A 25542-nucleotide genomic window follows, 5' to 3' on the forward strand; every position below is an offset into this window, starting at 1 on the left:
CTAAAGGAGAGCTTGAACCTATGTACTTGTGTAAACCCTTCACAATTAATGAGAACTCTTCTATTCCGTGGACGTAGCCAATCTAGGTGAACCACGTACATCTTGTGTTTGCTTTCCTATCTCTATCCATTTATATATTTATCCACACTAATGACCGGAGCAATCTAGCGAAGATCACAAAAAGCGACCGTTTTCGCTACCTAGGATCTATCTTGCAAGAGAACGGAGAATTAGATGGAGATCTCAACCATAGAATACGAGCTGGATGGATGAAGTGTAAGAATGCATCCGGCGTGTTGTGAGAGCGTCGTAGGCCACTGAAGCTCAAGGGAAAATTTTATAGGACGGCAATAAGGCCAGCGATGTTGTATGGCACAGAATGTTGGGCGGTGAAGCATCAACACGTACACAAAATGGGTGTAGCGGAGATGAGGATGCTTCGTGGGTTGTGTGGGCACACGAGAAAGGATAAGATTGGGAATGAGGATATCCGAGGTAAAGTAGGAGTAGCCGAAATTGTAGGAAAGATGAGAGAAAATCGGCTCCGGTGATTTGGACATGTGCAAAGAAGGCCGAATGACGCTCCGGTTCGAAGATGTGACTACGGGACAGAGGTTCAGGGCCGAAGGGGTAGAGGAAGACCTAGGAAAACTTTGGAAGAGACTCTAAGAAAAGACTTAGAGTACTTGGATCTAACGGAGGACATGACACAAAACCGAGCGCAATGGCGTTCTAGGATTCATATAGCCGACCCCACTTAGTGGGAAAAGGCTTTGTTGTTGTTGTTGTTGTTGTAAGCACCTACGATTCATAAACATTACTTTGAAGCTTTAGATAAATCACTTTCTGATATTTTGTCACATACAAAAAAAACAATATCCCCTTTGATGGCAAACCTCTTTTATTGGTGGTGATACGATTGAACCTTAATATTGAAGAACTGCACGATGAGGCCTAGACCAGAAAAAGCCCGGACCCACTTACGAAAATAAAAACAGCGAATGACTGGAATCCAATCCACTCCATTTTAAATTAAGATGAGAAAGAGGCTTAAGCACAAAAAAATTAAAAAAAAAAAAAGGTTATTATTTAAGGGGTCCTAAAATAAGTAAAAAGAATCCCGAAACAATCAATTACACGCCATCTCTATCAGGCGCTCACCAAGACTCACTCTCTCTCTCTCTCGCTCACCTTCTCTGCCCATCCCAATCTTTTTTCCCTTCTAGGGATTCGGGCATTCCAGAGACACTTTTGCTCGTCAACAGAAGGTCAGAATTCGGTGGTTTCTTCCTACTCTCCTCCTCCTTCTCTTTGCGCGCTTTCGACTTTCTGAAAAGATAAAATCGCTCCAATTTTCTAGTTTTTCTCTGTTCTACTTTTACTCACTTTTCACCCGCAGCTCCCTTCAATTTCCTCGATTTGTTTCAACTTTCCAACATATCGATTTGCAATTACGAATTCTGGTTTCAAGATTCAATCTTTTTTTCTAGATTCCAGTAATTGATGTGATATTATAATAAAATATGATTTTTTTTTTAATTTTCCCTATACACACCAATATCTTAATCACCATCGCCATCTTCGACACTAAATTACAGTCGTGGATGTGAAATTTGATGCCATGCATGACAGGAGTGTGATCAATTTGATTGGTTTTCTAATGGCGTTTCTTAATTTTGCTTAATTTTGGCTTTTCCTGTTAGATTGCTGTTTCGATAGACTTATAGCTTATGTTGTTTCGTTATACATGGCAGAATCTGCATGACTTATGAATTGCTTTACTCTTTTTTTGTTTTGTTTTTTTCTTCTTTCAATTATCATTATGTAGTGTATTGATGATGGTCACTTGCCATCTGAAATCAGGTCTTGAGGCTCGCAAGGCACCCGGGGTTCGTTTATTATATATCTCGTAGTTAGTTGATATGGTTCCTTGTATGGATTTCTTGAACTGGCTTGAACCTGACATGTCCTTCAAGGTCCTAACTTGTTTGGACGATCCATCTGATCTTGTTCGCGTTGGTTCTGTCTCACGCTCTTGGCGTCATTTTGGTGAGTTGAATCGGTTTCATATATTCGGTTTCTTTTTTAAGTTTACTAATGTGCGAGTCCAATTGTGATTATGTGTAGCTTAGTGTTTAAGTCTAGGAAAGATATAAAGTTGATTTTTATTGTTGTTTTCACCTAAGTGCTTATATTTAAGTTGTTTGTAGGTGGTGAGTAGTATGCGCTTATTGTCTTTGCTCTCCATCAGTATTGTATATATGGATTGATTCCTTTATTAAATATTATATCTCCTGTATTACTAAACGAGACTGAAGAGTTTGTAACCTTTAATGTTTTTCAGTGATAGAACATGGTCTTTGTAAAAAGCTGTGCTTGAGAATGTTCCCTCAGTTATCTAGAGTTGCTGGTGTGGTTGAGTTAAACAGCCCCGACGCAGAAGAGTTTGCAGAAGTTGGATCTAGCAATTCAAAGGAATTGGAAACCTTGGAAAGGGAGCATAGGGTCTATGCTTTTTTAGCTCGTGGTTTTATATCTTTTGATGTTAGGAGTTCTATTTCCAATGCAATCAGTGCTTCCAGCACTGACAATCATCCGGAAGAAAGCATTCACAATACTCTACAACCAAGAGACCTAGTGGGACGGAGAGCTTCGTATTGGTCGAGTAAAGGCCAAAGCGACCCCGCAGTGCCTGAGTTTCTGATATACAAGTTGGTGTCTGATTTGGTTGTAATTAATGAAATCAGCATACATCCTTTCCAAGGCAAGTGTTTGAATTTCCAAATTGTTTTTGCCATTCTTTTATCCTTTAAATTTCTCTGATTGGGGTCTCTTTGTCTTTTCCCATTTGCAGCTTTTTTCCAGGCAGGTTTCCCAATATATTCAACCAATGCTGTGCGATTTCGAATGGGTCATGTCAAATCCCCTGTGGTTGTAGAGGTTGATTCAAAGGGTGAATCATGTCATGAAAACAAGTTTGTATGGACCTACACTTCAGAAGTGTTCCGAATGACTCAGGTGTGTTCCACCTGATCTGTACTTCTCAACTGCCTTTCTGCATTTGCATCTTATTTGTTGTGAAATGGTTCCTTTAATACTAATGCTCTCTCCTTTTGGGAGGAAGAAATGACGTACTCCTAATGTTTCCACTAATTTATAAAGAAACTTTTAAGCGTAGAAAATGGGACATTAAATTCATACTACAAGGACAAACTGAAAATTCTGGATATTCTAGACATTTTTACAGTATAGAAACCAGATATTCTGGATTTGAAGTCTTAGATTATGACTTGTATCATATTTGATGCAGCTCTGAAATGTTAGAATTTCAAGTTTATGATTGACTAGATACTTGACTTAAATAAGCTAATATATGGCTTCCTTACAAACAGGAGAACCGCTTGCAGACTTTTAAGCTTCCAGAACCAGTTCTTTGCATAGGTGGAATTCTGCAGATTGAGCTTCTGGGTAGAGTTCAGAGACAAGAAATGGACGGATTGTTCTATATATGGTTAGTTTTGCGTTTGTTTTCTTAAGTGTTATTACCATCCCCCAAATGCTGACCCCAATGACTTATTGATTTGTTAATGACTAGCTTGATGAAATTATTTAACAGGACAAACTTAAAGAGAGAACTAAGTAATATTATAGAAATGTTACTAGTGTTTTTCTACCGGAATCATGTTGCAATTGTTTTAATTACAAATTTATGTTGCGACTCCATTCCTTTTATTGGTCCAATACTTGTCTTTGACTGTGAGGCACATTAAGCCTGTGATAATACTGATTGAGTAATGTTACATAGAATAAGAGATTATGGGATGGGAAACACTGGTGGTGGTAATAGCATCACTTTTTTTCTGTCAGTTGGATATTTGGCTTTAAAATTTTTTTGTAGTAAGCCAGCAAAATGGTAAAGTTCGGTCTCGGGTTCGAGACTTGAGAGCAGCCTCTCCATAAATGGGGGTAAGGCTAGCCGACATTCACCTCTCCCAGACCCTGCGTAAAGCGGGAGCCTTGTGCACTGGGTACGACCTTTTTAGTAGACCAATTCCCCTACATTAAGAAATTGCTTGTAGATTCTTAAAAAGGTGATATGAATTGGCAGGATAAGTTGAATAACTTTTGTTGGAATGGTGAAAATGAATTGGATTTAGTTGTTTTGATATGCAGGATGGGAAACTGAAATATTTATATATGTGAACTCTTTTCTGTATCTTTTGTCTTTGGAACAACAATTACTTTCGTTTTCTTTGTTTTAGCTTCAGTTGATCAGTGATGCTTGCTTGTTCTACTATGTGCATGTCTTTGTGCCTGGGTTTGTTGATGCCTGATGATATATTATCTGAGGAAACATGTTTGCTTTTTTTATGCATTTCTTCAATTATTTTTCATCGGTCTGTATATTGTCTTTTTAGTGTTTAGAAATGTACTATTTGTCTCTGATCATGTTATGATCTGATATTTCGGTTAATAAGAAAGACAAATCCCGCCAGGTGCCAGTATCGTGTATCTCAAAGCCTCACCCTCTTTTAATTTTTATTCTTTGGTGGTCAATCGTCTGTTGATGTACTGGAAATTGACAAACGTAGAACAATATAGAGGGAAAGAGCAGGATTTGGAAGATTTTAGGATCACTAGGCCAAGTAGATGTTTTTGCTGTCATGACATGTGGGTTTTGGGATTGGAACATGGCAATCTAAAACTTTTGTAGATGGAAGCATTACCCCAGGAAAGGGAATTCCTTGATGAGATAGATGAGCGAGAAGGAATTAAAATTTCTTTGTTTTGACTTGCTGGTTCGATCACCCATTTTGTTATGGCAGAGTGTTATTTTGCATGTTTTCTAATTTTGTGCGCATTATTGCAATCTATTGCATGCTGCAGTGTGTGTCATGTTGAAGTCAAAGGGAAGCCATTATCGCCTGCATTTAGTGTTGAAATTCATGAACCATCTGGGGAGTTTGTGTTGAAGAACGATGTGCAGGCCAAGTTGCACAACCAACCCCTCGAGAATGAGTCCGTTGTTATCTCCACTGTTAATTTGGAGAATATGAGAGACGACATGTTGCCAGTTGTGAATTTGAATGTAGAAGGTATTGCGGAGGAATATGAATGGGAGGAAGAGGAGGGATCTGATGAAGAGTATTTCCTCTAATTGTATGTGAAGAGTTGCGGTTTTTTCATTGATCGTCTCTAAACCGTAGCTTCTATCCTCTCGTTGAATTGGACTTCCGCTCGTTGGGGGCTAGTTTTCTCGAGTGTATTAGCCCTGGCATAGTGAGAGTGATAATGTCATAAACAGTTGCTGCAGAGTTATATTTGAGGTGTTGAAACAGTGATAATATCTGCTAAATGCAAGTTTTAGCTGCTTGTATATTTGAGGTGTTTGAATATTTAAGAACTCTCTCATCATGTTTTTGGTGTATATTTCATTGTTTGAGAATTGAAAATAGGGGTTTTTTATTTGAACTCTAAAACCCGTCTAGAACCTGAAATTATGGGTGGGTTCAGTTTCGTTCGGTTTGATTTTTTGCCGAAACTGTAAACCAAACCGAAGTCACTGTTCTGTTCGGTTCGGTTTTACTCGAATAGAGCAATACTTCCAGTTAAACTAGGGATGTTTGTTGAACCCCATTCAATTTTACTCGAAAACGTTCAGATTTCAGAATTTTCTAATTAGAAATAGATCTTCCAATCAAACTTGCACCTTTGATGAAACAAATTCATCGAAACACAGAAAACATGAAGAAAGGTTTTGAATACAGAAAACACAACCACCTCCAAACACAACGCTACAGACCGACCCTCACCTTCACCCTCTTCCCGCTCATCTCCCTCTCTTTGTAATCTACGCTGCCAGCGTCGATCAAGTCCCGCCTTCCGCTGGGCGTCGATTCGAGTCCACCGCCAGCGTTGATATGTGTTCTCCGCGAGTGCCGATTCAACTCGGCCGTAGCTCCACTTAGTTGTTGCTACGCGGAAAGGGTAGGGGAGTTGCCGGTTTTGGATGGTGCCTACAACCGTGAGGGAGGAGATGGGGAAGTCGAGAACCAAATAAAATCTTTTGATTCTGAAAAACCTGTTTTCAATTCCTTTTAAGTTGTTTTTAAGAATGACTAAAGGTTTTTAGTTGAATACCAAACAGGCCATAAGCATCCCGTAAATACACCGATTGAGACGTGTTTAACCGGAAATAAAAAGTAATGCTGCTGATAACGTAAACCCTAACGAAAGCATGCTGCTGAGGTTTCAGCAAATACAATTGTCAAACGACTACTTCGTTATCCATGTAAATGAAAAAACATATATTATTTAATTTATTACTATTGCACAGAGCATTATGGACGTTAACGAAGTAATGGTGAAGGTGTTCAAATTGCTCAAACGTTTGCACTAACAAATACTACAATTATTATACGGACACTGAAGCACAACGAGCAAACAGGACTTCGATCTTTAGGGAACCTTGGACTTCACCGGTGCTGGAAGCAACTGTGTCACAGAAGCAAAGGAGACTCAGTAAAAAAACAAAAGGAAAAACGCCTTTGGATCCGTTGCATATTCATAACAACAAATGTTCATGGAAGAAACTAGTATAAAAACCTGATAACATGAGATCAGAGAAGTAGTAAATCCCAAGGCTCCGGTAACACGAGGAGTAACTTTCTTAGGTGCCAACTGAAGCAACCCAACTGCTACCACTGTGTCCAATGCTGCTTTAACCAGGGCCAGCGATCTCTCATTTGACTTCTTGAGTTTAGCACGGTATTGTTCATTCTGCAGTCACAAAGCCACACGAAAATTGTAAAGAACGTCGCATTCTGAACCATCACGACTTATTTTATGGTCATAGCATTTACAAGGTATGCGGTCAACATACTTGATACTTCTCACTGTTCTTCAGATCCTTCTCTAACTTTTTAAGTTGTCCAGAAATCCTTCCTATCTCCCCAAGCTGATTTAGGAAGCAATTAGAATACATTTTTCATGCCATGTATATCTCGGAAAAAACAATATGTACTAGTAAGGGAAGCATAGTTAGGGAGCAACGAACCTCAACCAAAGTGGTACAAATTGAGGATCCCATCCAACAGAAAAGAGAGATCTGGCCAATCAGATCAGCACGTTCCTTGTTCTATAGCAAACACAATTTCTAAACTTTTACCCCACAAATTGCCACAGAACCCAATAGAGAACAATTGTATGGAAAAAGTATGTGATCATACATACCTTATATATACCTGTTCTACCGAGCCAGACAATTTGATCAAGAAACAGAAATGTTGACAGCAATGCATTTTTGGACTGTAAAGCATCAGTTTAGATTGTCATTAAAAAAAAATAATGAAGAATCTCGTTTCTAGTTGGAAGTAGATTATATGCATACCTTTCCTAGCAGAACAAGCGGAAGAGGAGTTCCTGGAGCGGTTGGACTAATAAGACCATGCAGATCATTGATAAACTGGAACCAAGCAGACAATTCTTAAAACGTTCAAGAATAGAAAGGCTTGAAATTCAAGTTCTATGACATATTTCACTTAGAAAACTAGGGTGTACCACAAAAATTTGGTTCAAATTCGCCTTTGGCAAGAATCGATCCTAACTCCTCTCACTTATAAGTGAAGAGGAATACCACTAGACTGTAAAACTAAGTGGCAACATTCTGAGAGATTTTAATTCTTTAAAAAAATATCTAGGGGTATTCAATCAGGATTTTAAGTGATTCTTTGAAATTCAACATGTATTTACTTAGGGTTTTAAGACAGTTTATTAAAATCCTTAAAAATCCGGGTGTATTAAATTAGGATTTTAAAGAAGTTTATAACATTCATGTGTATTCAATAAGGAATTTATTTTAAAGAACTTTAAAAAGTTGAGAAATTTGAGAGAATTGGCGAGATTCCATAGTATGAATTTTAAGCATTCACAAATCTCACATTTCCCCCTGAGATTTTGAGAGAATTGAATCAATTACATGGAAGCTCTACAAATTATAAATCTATGGATTTCAATGGAATTATAAATCTATGGATTTTTAAGGAGTTTAATTGATTTGTAGAGATTCATGTACAGTTTTGATTCATTTCCCTCGAAATCTCATAGGGAGAGATGAGATTTGTGAATTCTTAAAATACACTAGGAAATCTCTCCAATTCCCTCTAATTCCTCAATTTTTTTTTTCAAATTCTTTAAAATCAAATTCTAATTGAATACACCTGGAACGTTATAAACTTATTTAAAATCTTAATTGAATACACCCAGATTTCTAAGGATTTATTCCCTTTTAATAAACTATATTAAAATCTTGATTGAATACCTATTGAATTTCAGAGAATCACTTAAAATCTTGACTGAATACCTCTAGATTCATTAAAAAAATTAAAATCCCTCAAAATCCCAATTGAATACCCCTTAATTAAACTCCATCAAAATCCATGGATTCATAAATCCATTAAAATCCCTCAAAATCTCAATTGAATACAAACCCTAAAGGTCCTCCTACTAAGCATAGAGAGAGGATAAAAAATACTTAAGGAAGGCCTCATGGGAGGCCTTATCCCTTTTTCCCTCTGGTTCTTCCAAAAAATTAAAAGGAGCATATAGCCACAAAGAATGTTTTAAACAATAATAAAGGGCATATGTAGCACAAATCCTAACCTTGAAAAGGCGAAAAACTTTTCTTGCCAAGCTAGTTGATTTGTCAACATTTTGGGCAGTTCCAGGTTCTCCATTACTCAAGAATTTTGAACCATACTGTATTGCCCTGCATATCTTGTCTCTGGCCTCAGCCTTGTTCAGATACAGAACTGCAAGAGCAAGTTCGGCTCTAGCTGCATCTAGTGTAGTCATCTTTTATGCCTGGACCTAAGGAAAGAAATACAAGTAAATTGTAATATGAAACAAGTTTGGGAAGCAACTGATAGCATGGAAATCAACACAGTAAAATGGTATGTAAAGAATACACATATACAACACATTAATTTTCCCAAAATAATTATTCTAACCATCAGTCAAGAAATCAGTTTCTTTAATTTTCAATTAAGTTATGACATAAAAAGAAATAAGCCAACTATTCGTTGATATACTTGTGATTTCTAACCCCGAGTTCAATCTGGTTACGAAAGTAAGTATTCATCCCCACCATCTGAAAAACTCTATAAATTTTGCACAAGCTTTTTAAGGCGCATATAAGAACTGTAAATAATCATATAGATTCATTACAAAGAGATCAAAAAACCGTATTGACTATACACAATTTTCAGCTTTTCTGCTTGGCAGTCTAACAAAAAGCTCTAAATCTTGCAAACTAGTCTATCCACTATGAATATACAATACAGTCAATACCCCTTTCAGATGAATTCTAGCCAAGCGCGCACAGGCACAAACACATACAAATACTTTAATTAGCATCTAACAACTATAATTTTGTATTGTTCAACTTCCTTAATTATTCAGAAGCAAACAATTGCCGTGACAAAGAAAGCAAAACGATTCACTAATCATATACAATATCTATCTTTTTACCTTGTCAATCCAAAATTTTGCAATAATATTCTGTAGTCTACCCAGCTGAACTCTCGCTCCAACACACACAGAGACACACATAATTTACCTTGTCAATCCAAATTTTGCAATAATATTCTGTAGTCTACCCAGCTGAACTCTCGCTCCAACACACACAGACACACGCACATAATTCAACAGCAATCAATTTTCTTTTTCCTTCACTTTCCGCAGCTCGTGAGCAATCAATAACAACATCAAATCAACGAAATGAACAAAATTAAGAAATACCCAATAACCCAAATCAAAATTTGATCATACAAATCAAAACCCACCAGCCAAATCATCAAAACTAAAAAAAAATCACAAAAATAAATAAATAAAGATTAAAGCTTGAGATTCAGATCAGAGTGTGTGTACCTAAAGCTGTGTTCTTTCTGGTTCCTAGAGTGCAGGATGACAATCAAAGGTCTATAGTTTGTGATAATCCATCTATAAATCCAGAAAGTAAGAGAGAGAGAGAGAGAGAGTACCGAAGAGAGTGCCAAGGAAATGACCTCGAAACAGCAAAAACTGGAAAGGGGTAACCTTTGGACTGCTGGTTTAGAGAGAGACTGTTGGTTTTTTTTTGTGTTTGATAGGCCGTGATAAATTGATAATGGCTTGTTTGGTCCTCTGCTTTCCGATATGTACAAACAAAATACTATGTTCATTTCTTTAATAAAATATTCATATATCTTAAAACACATGTCATCATCATGGATTGCATTTTGCTTTTGCACCCATTCTCCCCTCTCTATTTTATTTCTATTTCTGTATCGTTTTAATTTATTTAATGTTATCGAAAGAACATTTATTTTAGTTTTTTTTTTCAAGGTATCAATTTTTCTACAATTTATTTATTTATATTTTTTTTTTTTCTTGTGGTGAAAAAATCGTAAAAATACTTTTGTGATTGCTTTTTTTTTTATCAATCTCATTTCCTCATCGAACTTTGTATTCAAATTTTGTTTAGTTTATCTATGTGAATTAGAAAATTACACATATTTTAGACATTGAAGTTTGTTGAATCACAACGTTCCAATAATAATTCAATCATCAATTTTCATGTTATTTAGTTTTACAAATTTTATCTATAAATTTAATTTCCCTAACATTATTCATAAAAAATAAAAAAAGAAACTACCGGGTATTATGAATTTTTCCACCACATAAATAATCACAAGGATGATTTGTACAGTCAAGAAAATAAACAATCCAGAGATAATACCAAGTTATAAATTAGTTCAGCTGTCAACAATGTGATCAAACTTACAACCCCTAACTATCTTATATTCCAAGTCAATCATTTTGAAAAGTCTATGGTGCTACCAAGTATCTTATATTCTAATATTTTTAATTGTTACATTTTGTATCTTTGACTAAAGATTTAACGGTTAAAAATTCAAATATACTAGAAAATATATGCATGTTATTGAAAATATATTAAGTGTTTTATTCAAAGCATTTGAATACATCTAAAATATTGGAATAACCTACATTATTCTGTATTTATAGGTAAAGTACATGAAATTGGGATGGTCCCAAAATATTGATGTGCTTTCATATTGATGTGCTTTCACACTTGAACGGTTGAACCTGGTTCTAGATTTTCAGTCCCCCTCATTTCGTTGCTTAATAATTGGAATCATTTATTCATATAATAGTTATGATCCAGAAAATAGAAGAACTTTGTTTCTCATTTAAACTCTAAATATGTATTGACAAAATTAATCGAACAATTAAATGTTTTTTGATTTGGTTGGTTTTTTGCAAACTTGATCTTTAAGGAGTGATTTAGAAAGTAAACGATTCCAATCATCAAGCAACACTGTAGAGTGAGAATTAGAGTCGAGAAGGTAGAATGATATAATTGAAGTGAAAAGATTGCTAACATTGAAAAAGTCTCTCATGTATTATTATTGAACAATGAAATTTTGACTTACCATCTATGTTGTAATTAGTTTTTTGTCACTATTTAATTGAATTTGAAGTCTTACACTTGACAATCGTGGTTGGCAATGATGACACATATTTATGATAAATTTTTTTATACAATTTAATATTGACAAATTGGACAAAAAAAGAGGAACAATATTGAGGAAGAAGAGTCGAACTCGAAATCTCGAATGCAGGAGCTCAATGTTCTTAAGGAGTTGCAAACTCTTTGCATACATTTAGGATAAGTTTAATGTCTAATTGTAATTTGAGATGATTTTATCTAACTTTGGACTTCAATGCTTAATTGTATTAAGCACAAATGAAAGTTATTCGTGCAAAACGAAAGAGAGAGAGAGAGAGAGAGAGAGAGAATACGTTTTAGATAAAGGTTTCAGATTGCTTGATTGGTTTTTCAATTTTCTTGGCAAATTTTTTTTAATCAAAAAATTCATTTGCTGTGTTGTTTAAACTTTATCTAGTTTTCTTGTTCTGGTGGTGATGTATTGAGATAGAGCATTGGACGTTTGTGGCACTACATGTGAACATTGAACGTTTGGATGCAACCACACTTGGAATTAAACTCCATTTCAGCCTTTTGAAGTATTTCCTCCTCACCATCTTATTTTCATTTCTTTGGTTCCTCCTTTTTATTTTGAGATATTTGCTGATATTTTCTTTAAATTTGTAAGGAGCTGTCAAATTTTCCCATGAATTTTAATTTTACCAATTACCTTCTTTACTTTTATAATTGACCAATTTCTCTCTAAAACTTTAATTTTAGTGGACTACGACCCAAACTTTTATAATTGGCCAATTTCGCTACCAAGATTTAGTTTTGTAATTGCAAAAGGTAATTTTATCCCTACTGTGGACACCATATTATTTTTTTCCTTCTTCTTCTCTTCCGCTAGTTCACTCCGTACACTTTTTATTTGAGTTTTACGGTTTAGAGGGAATGTGATGACCCGTCCCAACTTATTATATATATTTTCTCCCCTAGTGTGTAAAGTGACAATATTGCCCTTGTTGGCTTAGTGACGTGGATGTATATGCGGTTCTATTTTATATTTATTACTATCCTTGTCTACCAATTATTTTAGTTTCTATCCTCCCTAGCCAATAGATATTTTCTTTCTTTTGGACCAATTAAAAACTACTATCTCTCTCTTCTTTGCCAATCAGAACTGATCTCTTTCTCTCTCTCTCCTTCTCACACCTTCTTCTTACACCCGAGGCACCCACCACAGCGCAACCATCACCAAATCGTCACAGATCGAACTTATAAATACCACCATCAAACTTATCTCGACTTCACGAATCTAGTCGTACCAATTATTTGGGGTTTTGACAAGTTTTAACTCGTGGACTCGTGAACGCCGACTCGGTAGTTCTTGGGTCGTCGTGATCGTGGCCGAGTTACGAGACTTTAAGCCTCGAGAAAACATCTACGCAACTCTATGGAGACCCTAGAGTAAGTTTGGAGTGAAGTTGACGTCGGAACAAGTGAGTTCGAGAAGTTTTGGTTTTGGCTGGAACTTTCGAGAGATTTTTCAAGCCGATTTTAGTTTGATTTTGGACTTTTAAGAGGTACAAACTTGTTCTACTCCTCAAGGGCTTTAAATCCATATAAAGTTCATGGATTTTGGTTAAGAAATGACAAAGTTATGAAGATCTGAAAATTTTCCAGAAATCCGGCATAAGGATGTCCCGAAGACAGCATTTCGAACTCGTTATGGTCATTACGAGTTTCTGGTGATGCCATTCGGGGTAAACGAACGCTCCAGCAACTTTTATGGATTTGATGAATTGGGTATTCCGCTCGTACCTTGACACGTTTGTCATTGTCTTTATCGATGATATTTTGGTATATTCTAAATCAAAGGCGGAGCATACTAGACATCTCACTTTAGTTATGAAGAAGTTGAGGGAACATCAGTTGTATGCTAAATTTAGTAAATGTCAATTTTGGCTAGATCAAGTGCCGTTCTTAGGACACGTGATATCAGCCTAGGGTATTCTTGTAGACCCTCAGAAGGTAGCTGCAATAGAGAATTGGGAACAACATTGTACTGTCACATAAGTACGGAGTTTTCTTGGTCTAGCCGGCTACTATCAACGTTTTGTGAAAGATTTCTCAGCTATAGCTCTGCCATTGACGAGGTTAACCCGAAAGGGAGTTAAATTTGAGTGGAATGATGATTGTGAGCGAAGTTTTCAGCAACTGAAGTATTGTCTCACTTATGCACCTGTGTTGGCATTTCCGGATGATAGTGGGAACTTTGAGATTTATAGTGATGCTTCTTTGAATGGTTTGGGCTGTGTATTAATCCAACATGGTAGAGTAATCGCGTATGCCTCACGACAACTAAAGCCCTACTAAATGAATTATCTCACTCATGATCTTAGTAGCCGCTATTATCTTTGCATTGGAGGCATTATTTGTACAGGGAAACGTGTAGGATCTTTACTGACCATAAAAGCCTCAAATACATTTTCACTCAGAAAGATCTTAATCTCAGGCAGTAGAGATGGGTTGAGTTGCTCAGTGATTATAACTGTACGATTGAGTATTGTTGATGCCTAAAACCGAAGGTCTTGGAACAACGTAAATCCGACCATGAATCTACAAGAAATGTAAATAACACAAGATATATCGTGGTTCACCCCAAGGTTTGGGCTACGTCCACACTGATTATGTATTTATTTGAGGGAGAGAGAGCTATGAGAGTGAGAGCTTTGAGAGGGGGTGAGAGGGCCTAGGAATTGGCCTTTCAAATGCCATCCTCTAATTGTGAGGGTGATGGGTCCTTTTATAGAATAAGGACTCACCACTTATTACATATTTGCCCCTTCCTTTATCACACAATTACATTTAAGTCCCCCGAGTATTTATACGAGATCTAAATACGAGGCCCTAAATATGGTATAAACAGTAGTCCCCCAAGTCTTCAGTCAAGAGAGTCTTTTGGCTGGAAACTTGAAATTTAGTCCATGTGTGGGCCGAAGTAACTAGATGTCGTCTTGAACTGATACTTGATATGAGGTGGTGCTCAAAGTGAAATGATGTTCAACTATACGTAGCATATGTTGCGAGGCTGCTCGGCTTGTGGCTTATGTTGCCTTGGTTGGCTCGGTTTGTGGCGCTTGAAGGTGAGGGGGTCCCTTTTATAGAATAAGGGCTCGCTCCTTAATACATAAATTATGGGCTAGAGTTGATGCTCGCGGCAATGTGGTTGCTCAGTAGGCGGCGATGCTCTCTAATAGTGGTGAAGGAGTCCATTTTATAGAATAAGGGCTCGCTCCTCAATACATAAGTGATCGGTTAGGATGATGCTCACGGCGATGCGGTTGTTCAGCTGGCGGCGTTGCTCTCTAATGAAGGTGAGGGAGTCCCTTTTATAGAATAAGGGTTCGCTCCTCAATACATAAGTGATGGGCTAGGAGTGATGCTCGCGGCAAGGCGGTTGCTCCTCAATACATGAATAATGTGCTAGAGTTGATGTTGCTCTAATAATGGTGAGGGAGTCCCTTTTATAAAATAAGGGCTCGCTCATCAATACATAAATAATGGGCTAGAGTCCCCCAAGTATTTTTCATGAGGTCCAGTTGAGGCCCAATATATGGTACATAATGTAGTCCTCCAAGTCTTCGGTCAATAGAGTATGTTGGCTGGAGATTTCAAATTGAATCCATGTATGGGCCGAAGTGGCGGTTGTTCGGAGGCGGTATTTGTATACCCTGCACTGAAGCTTTGTAGGTGAAGCTTTGCAAGTGAAGCTTTGAAGCTAGAACTCTGTAAATGAAGCTTTCGAAGCTGGAGCTTTTGTAAATGAAGCTTTTGAAGCTAGAACTCTGTAAATGAAGCTTTTGAAGCTAAAGCTATGTAAATTAAGCTTTTGAAGTTGATTGACATAAGTGATGCTCATGAATGTTTATGTTGATTGACATGAATGATGCTCATGGATGTTGTCATGAGTGATGCTCATGAATGTTAACATGAGTAATGCTCATGAATGTTGACATGAATGATGATCATGAATGTTTATGTATGATTGTCATGAGTGATGCTCATGAATGTTTATGTATGAATGACATGAGTAATGCTCATGTATAATTTGGAGTACTGGGCGTACTTTTGATCACCTGGTTGGTGGCATGAAGGAGAGTACGGGTTGTATATTTCATCACCTGGTTGGTGGCATGAATGGCTAGTTGCCAAATGATATTAGAGTACAGGTTGTACATTTCATCACCTGGTTGGTGGTAATAGTGGCAGGTTGCCGAATAATTTTGGAGTACTGGGCATACTTTTAATCACCTCGTCGGTGGTACTAGCAGCGGGGTGCCGAATAATATTTTGTAGTACTGGGCGTACTTTTGATCACCTAGTTGGTGGTATTAGCGACGGGGTGCCGAATAATTTTTTGTAGTACTGGGCGTACTTTTGGTCGCCTGGTTGGTGCTGTTTTAGGCTTATGGGCATTCGCCCTCCACACAACATTCCAGCCCATTTATTTTGGGTTTTGCCGTTTTTTTTAACTATTACCCTCTGATGGGGTTTATACAGATGTCTCCGAAAGATAAGAAAAATAAATTACATCATTCAAAAATACTGCTGCATAAGGTGGGTATGGCAGATGGCTGTAGAAGCTTTTGCTTTTACCTTTTCTTTTCCTTTCTGCTTTTCCTTTTCTTCTTTTCTGCATGGTCCACGAGTCCCCCGCAATTATCTCTGGTCCTCCGCCTTTTTCTTTTTCTTACTTATACTTTTTTCTTTTTCCACTGCACATCTGATTTCTTGAGTATTTGGGCCTAGCTTGAGCACGTTCTCACCACATTCGAGACATAGCAGATAATCCCTCAGAATATATGCACAATGTCATATGTGACTGTCCAGAAAAGCACGAATGACGAAAGCCCACCCAGAAAGCCGTTGAGTCTAATCTGGCTCCAGCTATCAAAGTATGAATAAACTGTAAACCCCGTCTTGGCAATGAGTCCAACTGAAATGACAGTCATGATAAAAAAGTAAAAAATAAATCTGGTGAGGCCAGTGAACCCCGAAATTCCAGCAGTGACACCGTCGATGATAGGAAAGCCATTGGGGTGATTATAAGTGAACTTAACGCCTAAGCTACCACCCCCAAGATGGCTGCAGTGCTCATGGAAGCTGCTGATAGGTCGCGCCAGGCATGCATCCCACCTGTCACTCTTGGGCATCGTCTCTGCCACTCAGCACCTTCTAGAACATGATCTTCGGGTCCTACGATGGAGTCGCAACAGACATCTACTATGCCGTGGATTTCACCGGTCCAGGCTCCGAAGCCAGAAATCATGACTGTGAAGATAACAAACCCCACCGCCACTGTCAGCTCATTCTTCGTCAACGCTTTCATGGTTCTTCTATCTCTACTTTGTCGGGGTTCTCACTCCGAGACGGTTGGAGTTGTTGAGTCCAACGTCTTTCGTACGGGATGATTCGGTGAAAGAGAAGAGGCTTGGGGGTAAACTGTTCCTGCAGAGCCTAAATGACCGAGTCAGTGAGCTCGGGTCGTGGTTCGATCTACCGGGGAAGGAGAATTCGGAGGAGGTTGGGGTTCTCCCGGTTTCCGAGTCGAATCATGAGGTGGGATTCCGGTTCCAGCTATTGTGAGCTAGTTGCTAGGGTAATATTGGCACTGCCGCAAGAATCGTGCTGCACGACTGGAACGAGGGCAGCAACAACAGCCTCAACAGGCCGCTGATCATCAACTTAGCTTACCTTTAACTGTAGCCACCTTATGCAGAAAGTCATCAACTGAATCGAAACTTGGGAGCTTGTATAAAGTCACCAAAAGTCTTTCTGGGCAAAGCTTCAAAATTTCCTTTACCGGAGTAATTAGATCTTCTAACTTCTCAATTCTTTTGCAGTTTCGTAGTGCTATAGAGGCATCGTTCTCTATAAAGGCATCGTTCTCTTTAGATCTAAGCATTACAACACCAGGGCAGTTCAGCAATTTGACATTATTATCCAATTGAACTTCTTGCATTGATAGAGGCGTTGGCCAAGGAAGGAGTTAGAGGAGAGAGAAAGATAGGTCATGGAGCTCTGAAGTGTAGCCATGGCCTAAGACATCCTCTCACCCTTAATGACAACCTGTTTGGATGTCGAGAAAATTATAGGAAGCTCTGAGAAAAACCCAGGTAAGAAAAAATACCCAAAACAAGTATTTTGAATAATTTGGAGTGACCTTGAAGACTGGAGAAATGGAGGATTTCAAGATTGTGAAAAATGCAGAAGCTTTTTTTTTTTTTTTTTTTTTTTTTTGAGAATGAGTGAAAAGGATTGGAATTTGCTGATGAGAGATAAGGTAGAGGGAGAGAGATGGGACTGGGATTTTGGTTTGGTGTTTCTGCAGATTCACGGCGGAGGTGAAAAAAAATGAAAGAGAACAGACATGATTTTTTGTGTCGATTCCCACAGACGGCGCCAAATGTTGATGCACAAAACCGAAGGTCTTGGAACACCGTAAATCAAACCGTGAATCTGCAAGAAATGTAAATAACACAAGATGTATCGTGGTTCACCCCAAGGTTTGGGCTACGTCCACACTGATTATGTATTTATTTGAGGAAGAGAGAGCTCTGAGAGTGAGAGCTTTGAGAGGGGGTGAGAGGGCCTAGGAATTGGCCTCTCAAATGCCCTCCCCTAATTGTGAGGATGATGGGTCATTTTATAGAATAAGGACTCCTCACTTATTACATATTTGCCCCTTCCTTTATCACATAATTACATTTAAGTCCCCCGAGTATTTATACAAGATCTAAATACGAGGCCCTAAATATGGTATAAACAAGTATCATCCTGGTTATGCAAACTCCGTAGCTGATGCTTTAAGCAGGAAATCCTAGGGTCGACTCAACACATTTTATGCATGCAATGTTCCACTCTTGACGGAGTTGCTATCTACTAGAGTCACATTAGATGAAGAATACCAAGGAGCTCTACTTGCTAATTTTCAAGTTAGGCCAATTTTGTTGGATCGTGTACTTGAAGCTCAGGCGAATGATCCGGCCAATTTTGTTGGATCGTGTACTTGAAGCTCAGGCGAATGATCCGGAATCTTAGGAGTTAATACAAGCAGTGTCTAAAGGGAAAAAGAAAGACCTCAGGATTTGGAGACCTGATGGTATGCTTATGCAAGGTGATCAGATGTAGGTACCGGACATAGTAGAATTAAACAAATATATACTTGATGAAGCACATATTTCAGCCTATGCAATGCATCCTGGGAGTACGAAGATGTATCACACCATTCGACCCTTCAATTATTGGCCTGGTATGAAAAGAGAAATCATAGAATATGTAAGTTGTTGTGCGGTTTGTCAGCAAGTTAAGGCAGAAAGGAAGAAACCTTTTGGGTTATTACAGCCACTTCCTGTACCTCAATGGAAATGAGAAGATATTACCATGGACTTCGTGTACAAATTACCTCGTACGCAGAATGGTTATGATGGTATTTGGATGATAGTTGATCGACTCACCAAGTTAGCACACTTCATACTCGTTCGAGAAAATTCCTAGTTGAGTCAGTTGGCAGAACGGTTCATTTCAAAAATTGTCAAATATCATGGTGTTCCGCTTAGTATTATTTCTAATCAGGATCCCAGGTTCACTTCTAAATTTTGGGTAGCTTTCCAAAAAGCCCTCGGTACGAGATTGCTCTACAGCACGACTTATCACCCTCAGAAGGATGGACAATCTGAGAGAACCATTCAGACGCTAGAAAATATGCTGAGATCCTCATTTTTGCAATTTGGCGATGTTTGGCATAAGCGTTTAGCTTTGATCGAGTTTGCTTATAATAATAGTTATCATTCTAGCATTGGCATGTCACCTTTTGAGGCGCTTTATGGTAAACCATGCCGTACCCCGTTATGTTGGTCTGAAGTTGGTGAAATAGTGCTAGTGGGCCTTAAGATTGTGGATGAGACCACGCAAAATATTCAGGTGATTAAAGCTAACCTAAAAGCGGCCCAGGATCGACAGAAAAGTATCGCCGATAAACATGCTACTGATAGAGTATATAAAGTTGAAGATTGGGTGTTTCTAAAGTTATCTCCGTGGAAAGGCGTGGTACGGTTCGGTAAGAAAGGTAAGTTAAGTCCTCAGTATATTGGACTGTATCGGATCACTGAGCGAGTTGGTGAAGTTGCATACAGGCTTAAGCTACCTCCAGAGTTATCAAAGGTACATGACGTTTTCCATGTGTCTATGCTTCGTCACTATGTCTCTGATCCATTGCATGTAATTCCTCCTCAGCCACTGGAGATTAATTTGGATTTGACCTACGATGAGGAGCCGGGGACGATTTTGGATTGGAAAGATAAGGTTATCCGAAACAAGAATGTTCATATGGTGAAAGTTTTATGGAGGAACCATTCAGTTGAGGAGGCTACCTGGGAAACTGAATAGGGTATGCTATCCACGTCTATTTTATGGTTATTAACGTGTTGTTAATGTGTAGGAATTTTGGGGATGAAATTTTCTTAAGGGGGGTAGACTGTGACGACCCGTCCCAAATTATTATATATATGTTCTCTTCTAGTGTGTAAAGTGACAATATTGCCTTTATTGGCTTAGCGATGTGGATGTATATGCAATTCTATATTATTTTTATTACTATCCTTGTCTACCAATTATTTTAGTTTATGTCTTCCCTAGCCAATATATATTTTCTCTCTTTTGGACCAATTAAAAACTACTCTCTCTCTCTTCTCTGCCAATCAGAACATATATCTTTCTCTATCTCATTCTCGCACCTTCTTCTCTGTTCTTCTTACACCCGAGGCACCTACCACAGCACAACCATCACCAAATTGTCATAGATTGAACTTATAAATACCACCATCAAACTTATCTTGACTTCACGAATCTAGCCATACAAATTATTTAGGGTTTTGACGAGTTTTAACTCGTGGACTTGTGAACGCCGACTCGGTGGTTCTTGGGTCGTTGTGATCGTGGCTGAGTTATGAGATTTTAAGGCTCGAGAAAACATCTACACAACTCCATGGAGACACTAGAGTAAGTTTGGAGTGAAGTTGACGTCGGAACAAGTGAGTTCGATAAGTTTCAGTTTTGGCCTGAACTTTTGAGGGATTTTCAGGCTAATTTTAGTTTGATTTTGGACTTCTAAGAGGTATGAACTTGTTCTACTCCTCAAGGGCTTTAAATCCATATAAATTTCATGGATTTTGGTTAAGAAATGACAAAGTTATGAAGATCTAAAAATTTTCTAGAAATCCGGTAATTTTTTTCCAGAAACCAGCGAACTAGATAGTGACGGACGACAAAGGTGACTAGAAAAGAAAGCAAACATTCAGTCAAAGTTATTGTGACGGCGTCAGGTAACGCCGTTAACTCCGTCAGTTAACGGTATATTCCGTCGGTTTGGACGAAATATTCTTGGATTCCATTAGGCACTAGCTGTGCGTGGGGGCGCGTCTGGCCGTGCCTTGGTCAGCGCATGGCGGCACGTCCGAGGTCCAAAATGTTTTGTAAAAATATGGGGGTGTTTGTGTTGTTGAGTAGATCACGTTGGTATATTCAAACACCTCATTTGAGCAATGTATGAGGAATTAATTCTAGGCTTTGTTTATGTGCTATTGAATTAACGTTAAATTAGTTATATCGCATGTAGGTGAGACGTACCCCGAGGACAAGCGTGGACAAGCTAAGCAAGGGGGCTACGATCCTGCTATTTATCAGTGAGTGGGCATTTGTTTTCTATATATATATATATATATATATATATGCTTTACGATTTCCAAAAACATTTTAAAATGAATTTATGCCTTGTATGCCATGTCTATCCCGCTTATTACTATATTGTTGCATAGTACGAATTGTGAATTATACTATTTGATGCTGAGGAGGCTCAGGTAAACTTGAGGTGAGTTAGCATGTGATTGGTCATGTTGCATTGCATATTGCTATGCATTTATGCATTTAGAGCTTATTATGATGCACCCCGGTGTTAGTGCTCATGCCCGTGGCCAGTGCACAGCTTTCACGTGATTGTTCACCTCCTGCACCGCACGCTCACCTTCGATCCAAGTTTGGTGCTAGCCTGTCATGCAGACCACAATAAGTGGTTCCGACTCGTAGGTGACCCGCGATATATCGCACAACTTTCATGCGATCGTAGCACTTGAGCGTACTTATTTACACCTAGCATGTCATACAGGTTACATTAGGTGACTCCGACTCGTGTGCAGACATATGTTGATGAGCTATAGATCCAGTCGTATAGGTCACGTTAGGTGAATCCGAATGACATACTACTTTATATTGGTTTCACACCTAGCTTACATCTTTTAGTGCTGAAATATTATGAGATGGCATACTTCAGTTTTCGCTGGCATTGTGCATTGGTTTTTCGTACCTACGTAGTAGTATTATCTGGAAACTATACGGGTTTTACGAAGAGGGGTTATTATGTTCATAAAGCTAAATATGTTTTCAAATGCTTTGTTTTTGCCCACTCACCCTTCTATTTTGCGCCCTTCCAAGTTCTAGGTGTTGGAGAACAATTTAGAAACAGAAATAACAGAAATACAGAACTTGAAATATTTATACTTTATTACTCAAAAATACTTGCAATACAGAATGATACACAACGACTACAGAAAATTAAATATGAGAATATCAAAAGTACTAACTTGATTACAGAAGGTAGAGGCTAGCGTAAAAGCTATGTCCTTCGAACAGTAATTCCGTCCCACTCTTGTGCTTGTGGTTCTACAACGTCTGCTCGACCAGGATACAACTACCTAATCCTACAACCCGCACTGGATTATAGAATTCTAGCGAATTGCTTTGTGTGTTTACTCTCTCTGGAAAGTTTGTACGGAAGAAAAGGAAGAAGAATGGATGATCGATGATGAACTGAGGACTCCAGTTATATAGGCTTTTTCATACCTCTTCAAATACCTTTTGGATGTATCTGAAGCTTTACAACTCTTTACAAAAGGTTGTATCTTTAATTAAAACGTTTTTAATTAATTTAATTAAAAACTTAATTCGAAATTAAAACTAATTGATCAGATTAATTTTAATTCTTAGGCCCCAAGGCCCAAGGCCCTTGTCTTGATTAATTAATATTAATTAATATTAATATTATGGTATAATCATCAAGCCCAATCCACAGAAATGGTGGCCCAAGCCTCAATTCCCATTCCAAGTGGTCCAACACATAACTAATATTGTAGAAGACAAAAAGTATATAAAGGTACTTTGGAATCTTGTTTTCACCAATGTGGGACAAGAGTCTCAAAACTTCCAACACTAGGTAGCTGATCATCTTTGGTGGCTCACGAGGACTACACGGCAGTTCTGACATTTCCACAAATAAAAGTAGGGATCTTCTCCCTGTTTGTAATTAGTACTTAGTTAGTTCGACTGCACTTTCGTTTTACCTATGCTCTGATATGCGTGTATTTTATATTTGATCACTTTCATACACTTACATAGTATCTCTAGTTAAATAAGTTTAGTTTTGGTTTTTAATTATTCACATTTCTTTTATTAGTATCACTTATGTTGCGCACTTGGCTACGTCACCCTCACATGACAGCCAGCATGCCTCGACTTCGGTCAGTGTGTGTCAGAGAAAGTTAAAATTCAGGCTAGAAATTGGCCAATTATAAAAGTTAAGGATCTAGTTGACTAAAATTAAAGTTCAAGTTCAGGGTGAAAACTTGCAGTAGCTTCTTACAAGTTCCTTTTTTTTGGGGGGGGGGGGGGTGTTAAATCGGCCAATACCTCTTTTATTTTTTGCAGTAGTTCTCCACCCCGTAGTCTTTACCATAAATCTTTTATGAAAGAGAACATTTTAGCAATTTCCCTAAGTTTGGTTCTTGTTTCACTTTGTTTTTTGTTTTTCAGTTTCGTTCTGACTTCTAGGAGGCACCAAATGTTTAGGAATGAAGAGAACAATGACACCAAACTGTCAAATTTAAAATCCCAAAAGTTACGTAAGTTTGAACATAAACATAATAAAGACTAAGAACTTTCTCTTAATAATAGTATAGATTGTTGTAGACCTAATTTACTGAACTATATTTAGGGCTAGAGAGTGGGGGCAAGCGGCAAGATATGTGTTTGTGAAGTGTGTGTTATATCATCCTATTATGTCTTTATTTATAGCAGTAGGGAAGGTTAAATTATTGCCGTAATAGGATTACAACTCTAATAAAATAATATCTAACCCTAAGGAATATTCCAAGGTATCTCTGATTACATTAGGATTTACACAATCACATTCTTAATCTAATAGGAATGAAACATAGATAAGATAATCAAATGATTATTAGCTGTTTTTCTTTTAATAACATTGTAGCTAGGCATATTAGATTTGAGATGCATTTCATAAACAATTTATTCTCTCCTCAACTCAATTCGAAAATGTAGAAAATAACATAAACAAGGGAACATCCTCTTGATAGTTTAGAAATACTAAAATAAATAAATACATAAATAAATAAAATCAGGTTGCTCAAAATTATTTTACAAAATATAATCAGATGCTGAAGTAGTTGTGCTAGCATGATGCAAATAATGATGGGGTTGGCCCGTTGGGTGCACTTTAGTTATCAAATATAACAAACCATATCTTCCATGATGTCATGTTTGTTTCTCTCATCTTTTCTGTGCATGCAAGATGCAACCACAACTAAAACCTCAGAGACAAATTTTGGAGTTTATATTTTCCCACTAATAAGCTGATCTTTGGCAGAATTCTTAACCACTAGAATTGGAAATTGAGTATAAAGTTCAACTACAAAATTAAGTTAAGGAACAACTTCTTTATAAACTAGTCGATTGTTAAAAGCGTTTTCAGTAGCGTTTAATAGAAATAGTTCAAAAACATTTATCGGGTTGCAATGTAAATTTTTGTTCTCTAGAAAGATGTACAATTGTATTTCTGTAGTATTATAATGTGAGCATCTATTCTAAAACTAAATGGCAACATGAGGAAGATGTTCGTGATTTTTAAATTATTAGACAATTCATACTCTCAACGCTTAACATTTGATTTGAAGAATGTCCCCAAACATGCTTCTTTGTAAAAGTGTGTGAAGACCTGTATTTAAAAACCTACATATTTATTTCAAAGTTATTTTCATATAAAATATAGAATTTTTTAGTATTGAGATTCTTTTAGTTGATTTATATACATATAAGTTTATAATGTATCTATGTATGTTGGCCCTTGCTCCTTACTCTTTGCAACAAAATTTATTGTTTGACAATATATATATATATATATATATATATATATATATATATATATATATAATAATTGAATATTAATCCAATTTTGAGTTAGATTGACCTCTCTCTTCCTTCTTCCTGGAATTCCTACAGACTACTCATTGGAATGTAAGAGTTGAAGAAATGTGTTGAATGGCACTCATCACTCACTTGGAAACCTTCTTATTATTATGTTACGATTATTTATATTAATATTACATCTGATTATTGTTTGATAAATTATTTGGATGTGAGTGCCAATTCTGAATGTGAATTGGATTCCAATGATGTTTTCTGGATGATTACTTAATTATGTTTGTTATGTAAGTAATGAATTGGATACTTGTGAACTACTCATGTGTAGGAAATGGTTGTTGGTTTATTTGAGAAGGGGAGTTTGGAATTATGGTAGTGACTAGGGTTTTTTATGAAGTTAAAGCGGCTCAACTTTTGGTCAGGTCTCAGGTCAACTTAAAGTGTACATGATATTTATTCGGTAATTTAGGACTGGTGATGAAGAGTTAGGCAAGACAACTAACAAAAGAGAGGTTTCAGAAGGGGGTTAGTTCATATAGTTGGTAGTTGAGTATTCTAGATCACCATTATAGTAGTAAAATGCATGGTATGGGACATGCATGTGTTGTTTAATTATACAAATTAACGGGAGTGGAGAAGGTGTTTTGCATTGCATTCATGCATATTATTTTCTCCGTATATTTAAGGACTACTTCTTTGATAATTGAAATTTGTCAGTTATA

At 37.4% G+C, this 25542-nt stretch overlaps 2 protein-coding genes across 10 annotated transcripts; one reads left to right on the plus strand and one right to left on the minus strand.

Annotated features, from left to right (window-relative positions):
- Positions 1–1104: 1104 nt before the first annotated feature.
- LOC126618788 (F-box protein At4g00755-like) lies at positions 1105–5415 on the plus strand. The gene is made up of 6 exons (XM_050286956.1): positions 1105–1268; positions 1864–2049; positions 2345–2764; positions 2855–3018; positions 3393–3511; positions 4888–5415. Exons 2-6 carry the CDS (start codon positions 1923–1925, stop codon positions 5156–5158), a joined length of 1101 nt encoding a protein of 366 aa, XP_050142913.1. The 5' UTR covers positions 1105–1268; positions 1864–1922; the 3' UTR covers positions 5159–5415.
- Positions 5416–6265: 850 nt separating this feature from the next.
- LOC126618796 (peroxisomal membrane protein 11D-like) lies at positions 6266–10203 on the minus strand. Of its 9 annotated transcripts, none has more exons than XM_050287009.1 (10): positions 10041–10172; positions 9928–9951; positions 9617–9731; positions 8662–8862; positions 7391–7465; positions 7234–7308; positions 7058–7138; positions 6884–6958; positions 6607–6780; positions 6266–6495 (listed from the first exon to the last, which is right to left on the minus strand). In XM_050287009.1, the coding sequence occupies exons 4-10, from the start codon at positions 8851–8853 to the stop codon at positions 6460–6462; spliced, it is 708 nt and encodes a 235-aa protein (XP_050142966.1). In that variant the 5' UTR covers positions 8854–8862; positions 9617–9731; positions 9928–9951; positions 10041–10172; the 3' UTR covers positions 6266–6459. The 9 variants fall into 9 exon arrangements, with proteins under 9 accessions (XP_050142966.1, XP_050142949.1, XP_050142933.1 ...); XM_050286992.1 differs by having other exon boundaries at positions 9617–9726; positions 10041–10171; XM_050286976.1 differs by lacking the exon at positions 9617–9731 and having other exon boundaries at positions 10041–10179.
- Positions 10204–25542: the final 15339 nt, after the last annotated feature.

The sequence above is a fragment of the Malus sylvestris genome, chromosome 1 (assembly GCF_916048215.2).
Source record: "Malus sylvestris chromosome 1, drMalSylv7.2, whole genome shotgun sequence".
Lineage (NCBI taxonomy): Eukaryota > Viridiplantae > Streptophyta > Magnoliopsida > Rosales > Rosaceae > Malus > Malus sylvestris.

What these genes read in the sequence shown, in the direction of transcription:
- LOC126618788 (XM_050286956.1), top strand. Translation starts at nt 1,923, where the DNA reads ATGGTTCCTTGTATGGATTTCTTGAACTGGCTTGAACCTGACATGTCC. An exon ending in ACGCTCTTGGCGTCATTTTG is followed by an intron (nt 2,050 to 2,344) that starts GTGAGTTGAATC and finishes AATGTTTTTCAG; the next exon opens with TGATAGAACATGGTCTTTGT. An exon ending in CAGCATACATCCTTTCCAAG is followed by an intron (nt 2,765 to 2,854) that starts GCAAGTGTTTGA and finishes TCCCATTTGCAG; the next exon opens with CTTTTTTCCAGGCAGGTTTC.
- LOC126618796 (XM_050286963.1), bottom strand. Translation starts at nt 8,853, where the DNA reads ATGACTACACTAGATGCAGCTAGAGCCGAACTTGCTCTTGCAGTTCTG. An exon ending in TTTGTACCACTTTGGTTGAG is followed by an intron (nt 6,959 to 7,057) that starts GTTCGTTGCTCC and finishes TTCCTAAATCAG; the next exon opens with CTTGGGGAGATAGGAAGGAT. An exon ending in CTCTGATCTCATGTTATCAG is followed by an intron (nt 6,496 to 6,606) that starts GTTTTTATACTA and finishes TCTGTGACACAG; the next exon opens with TTGCTTCCAGCACCGGTGAA.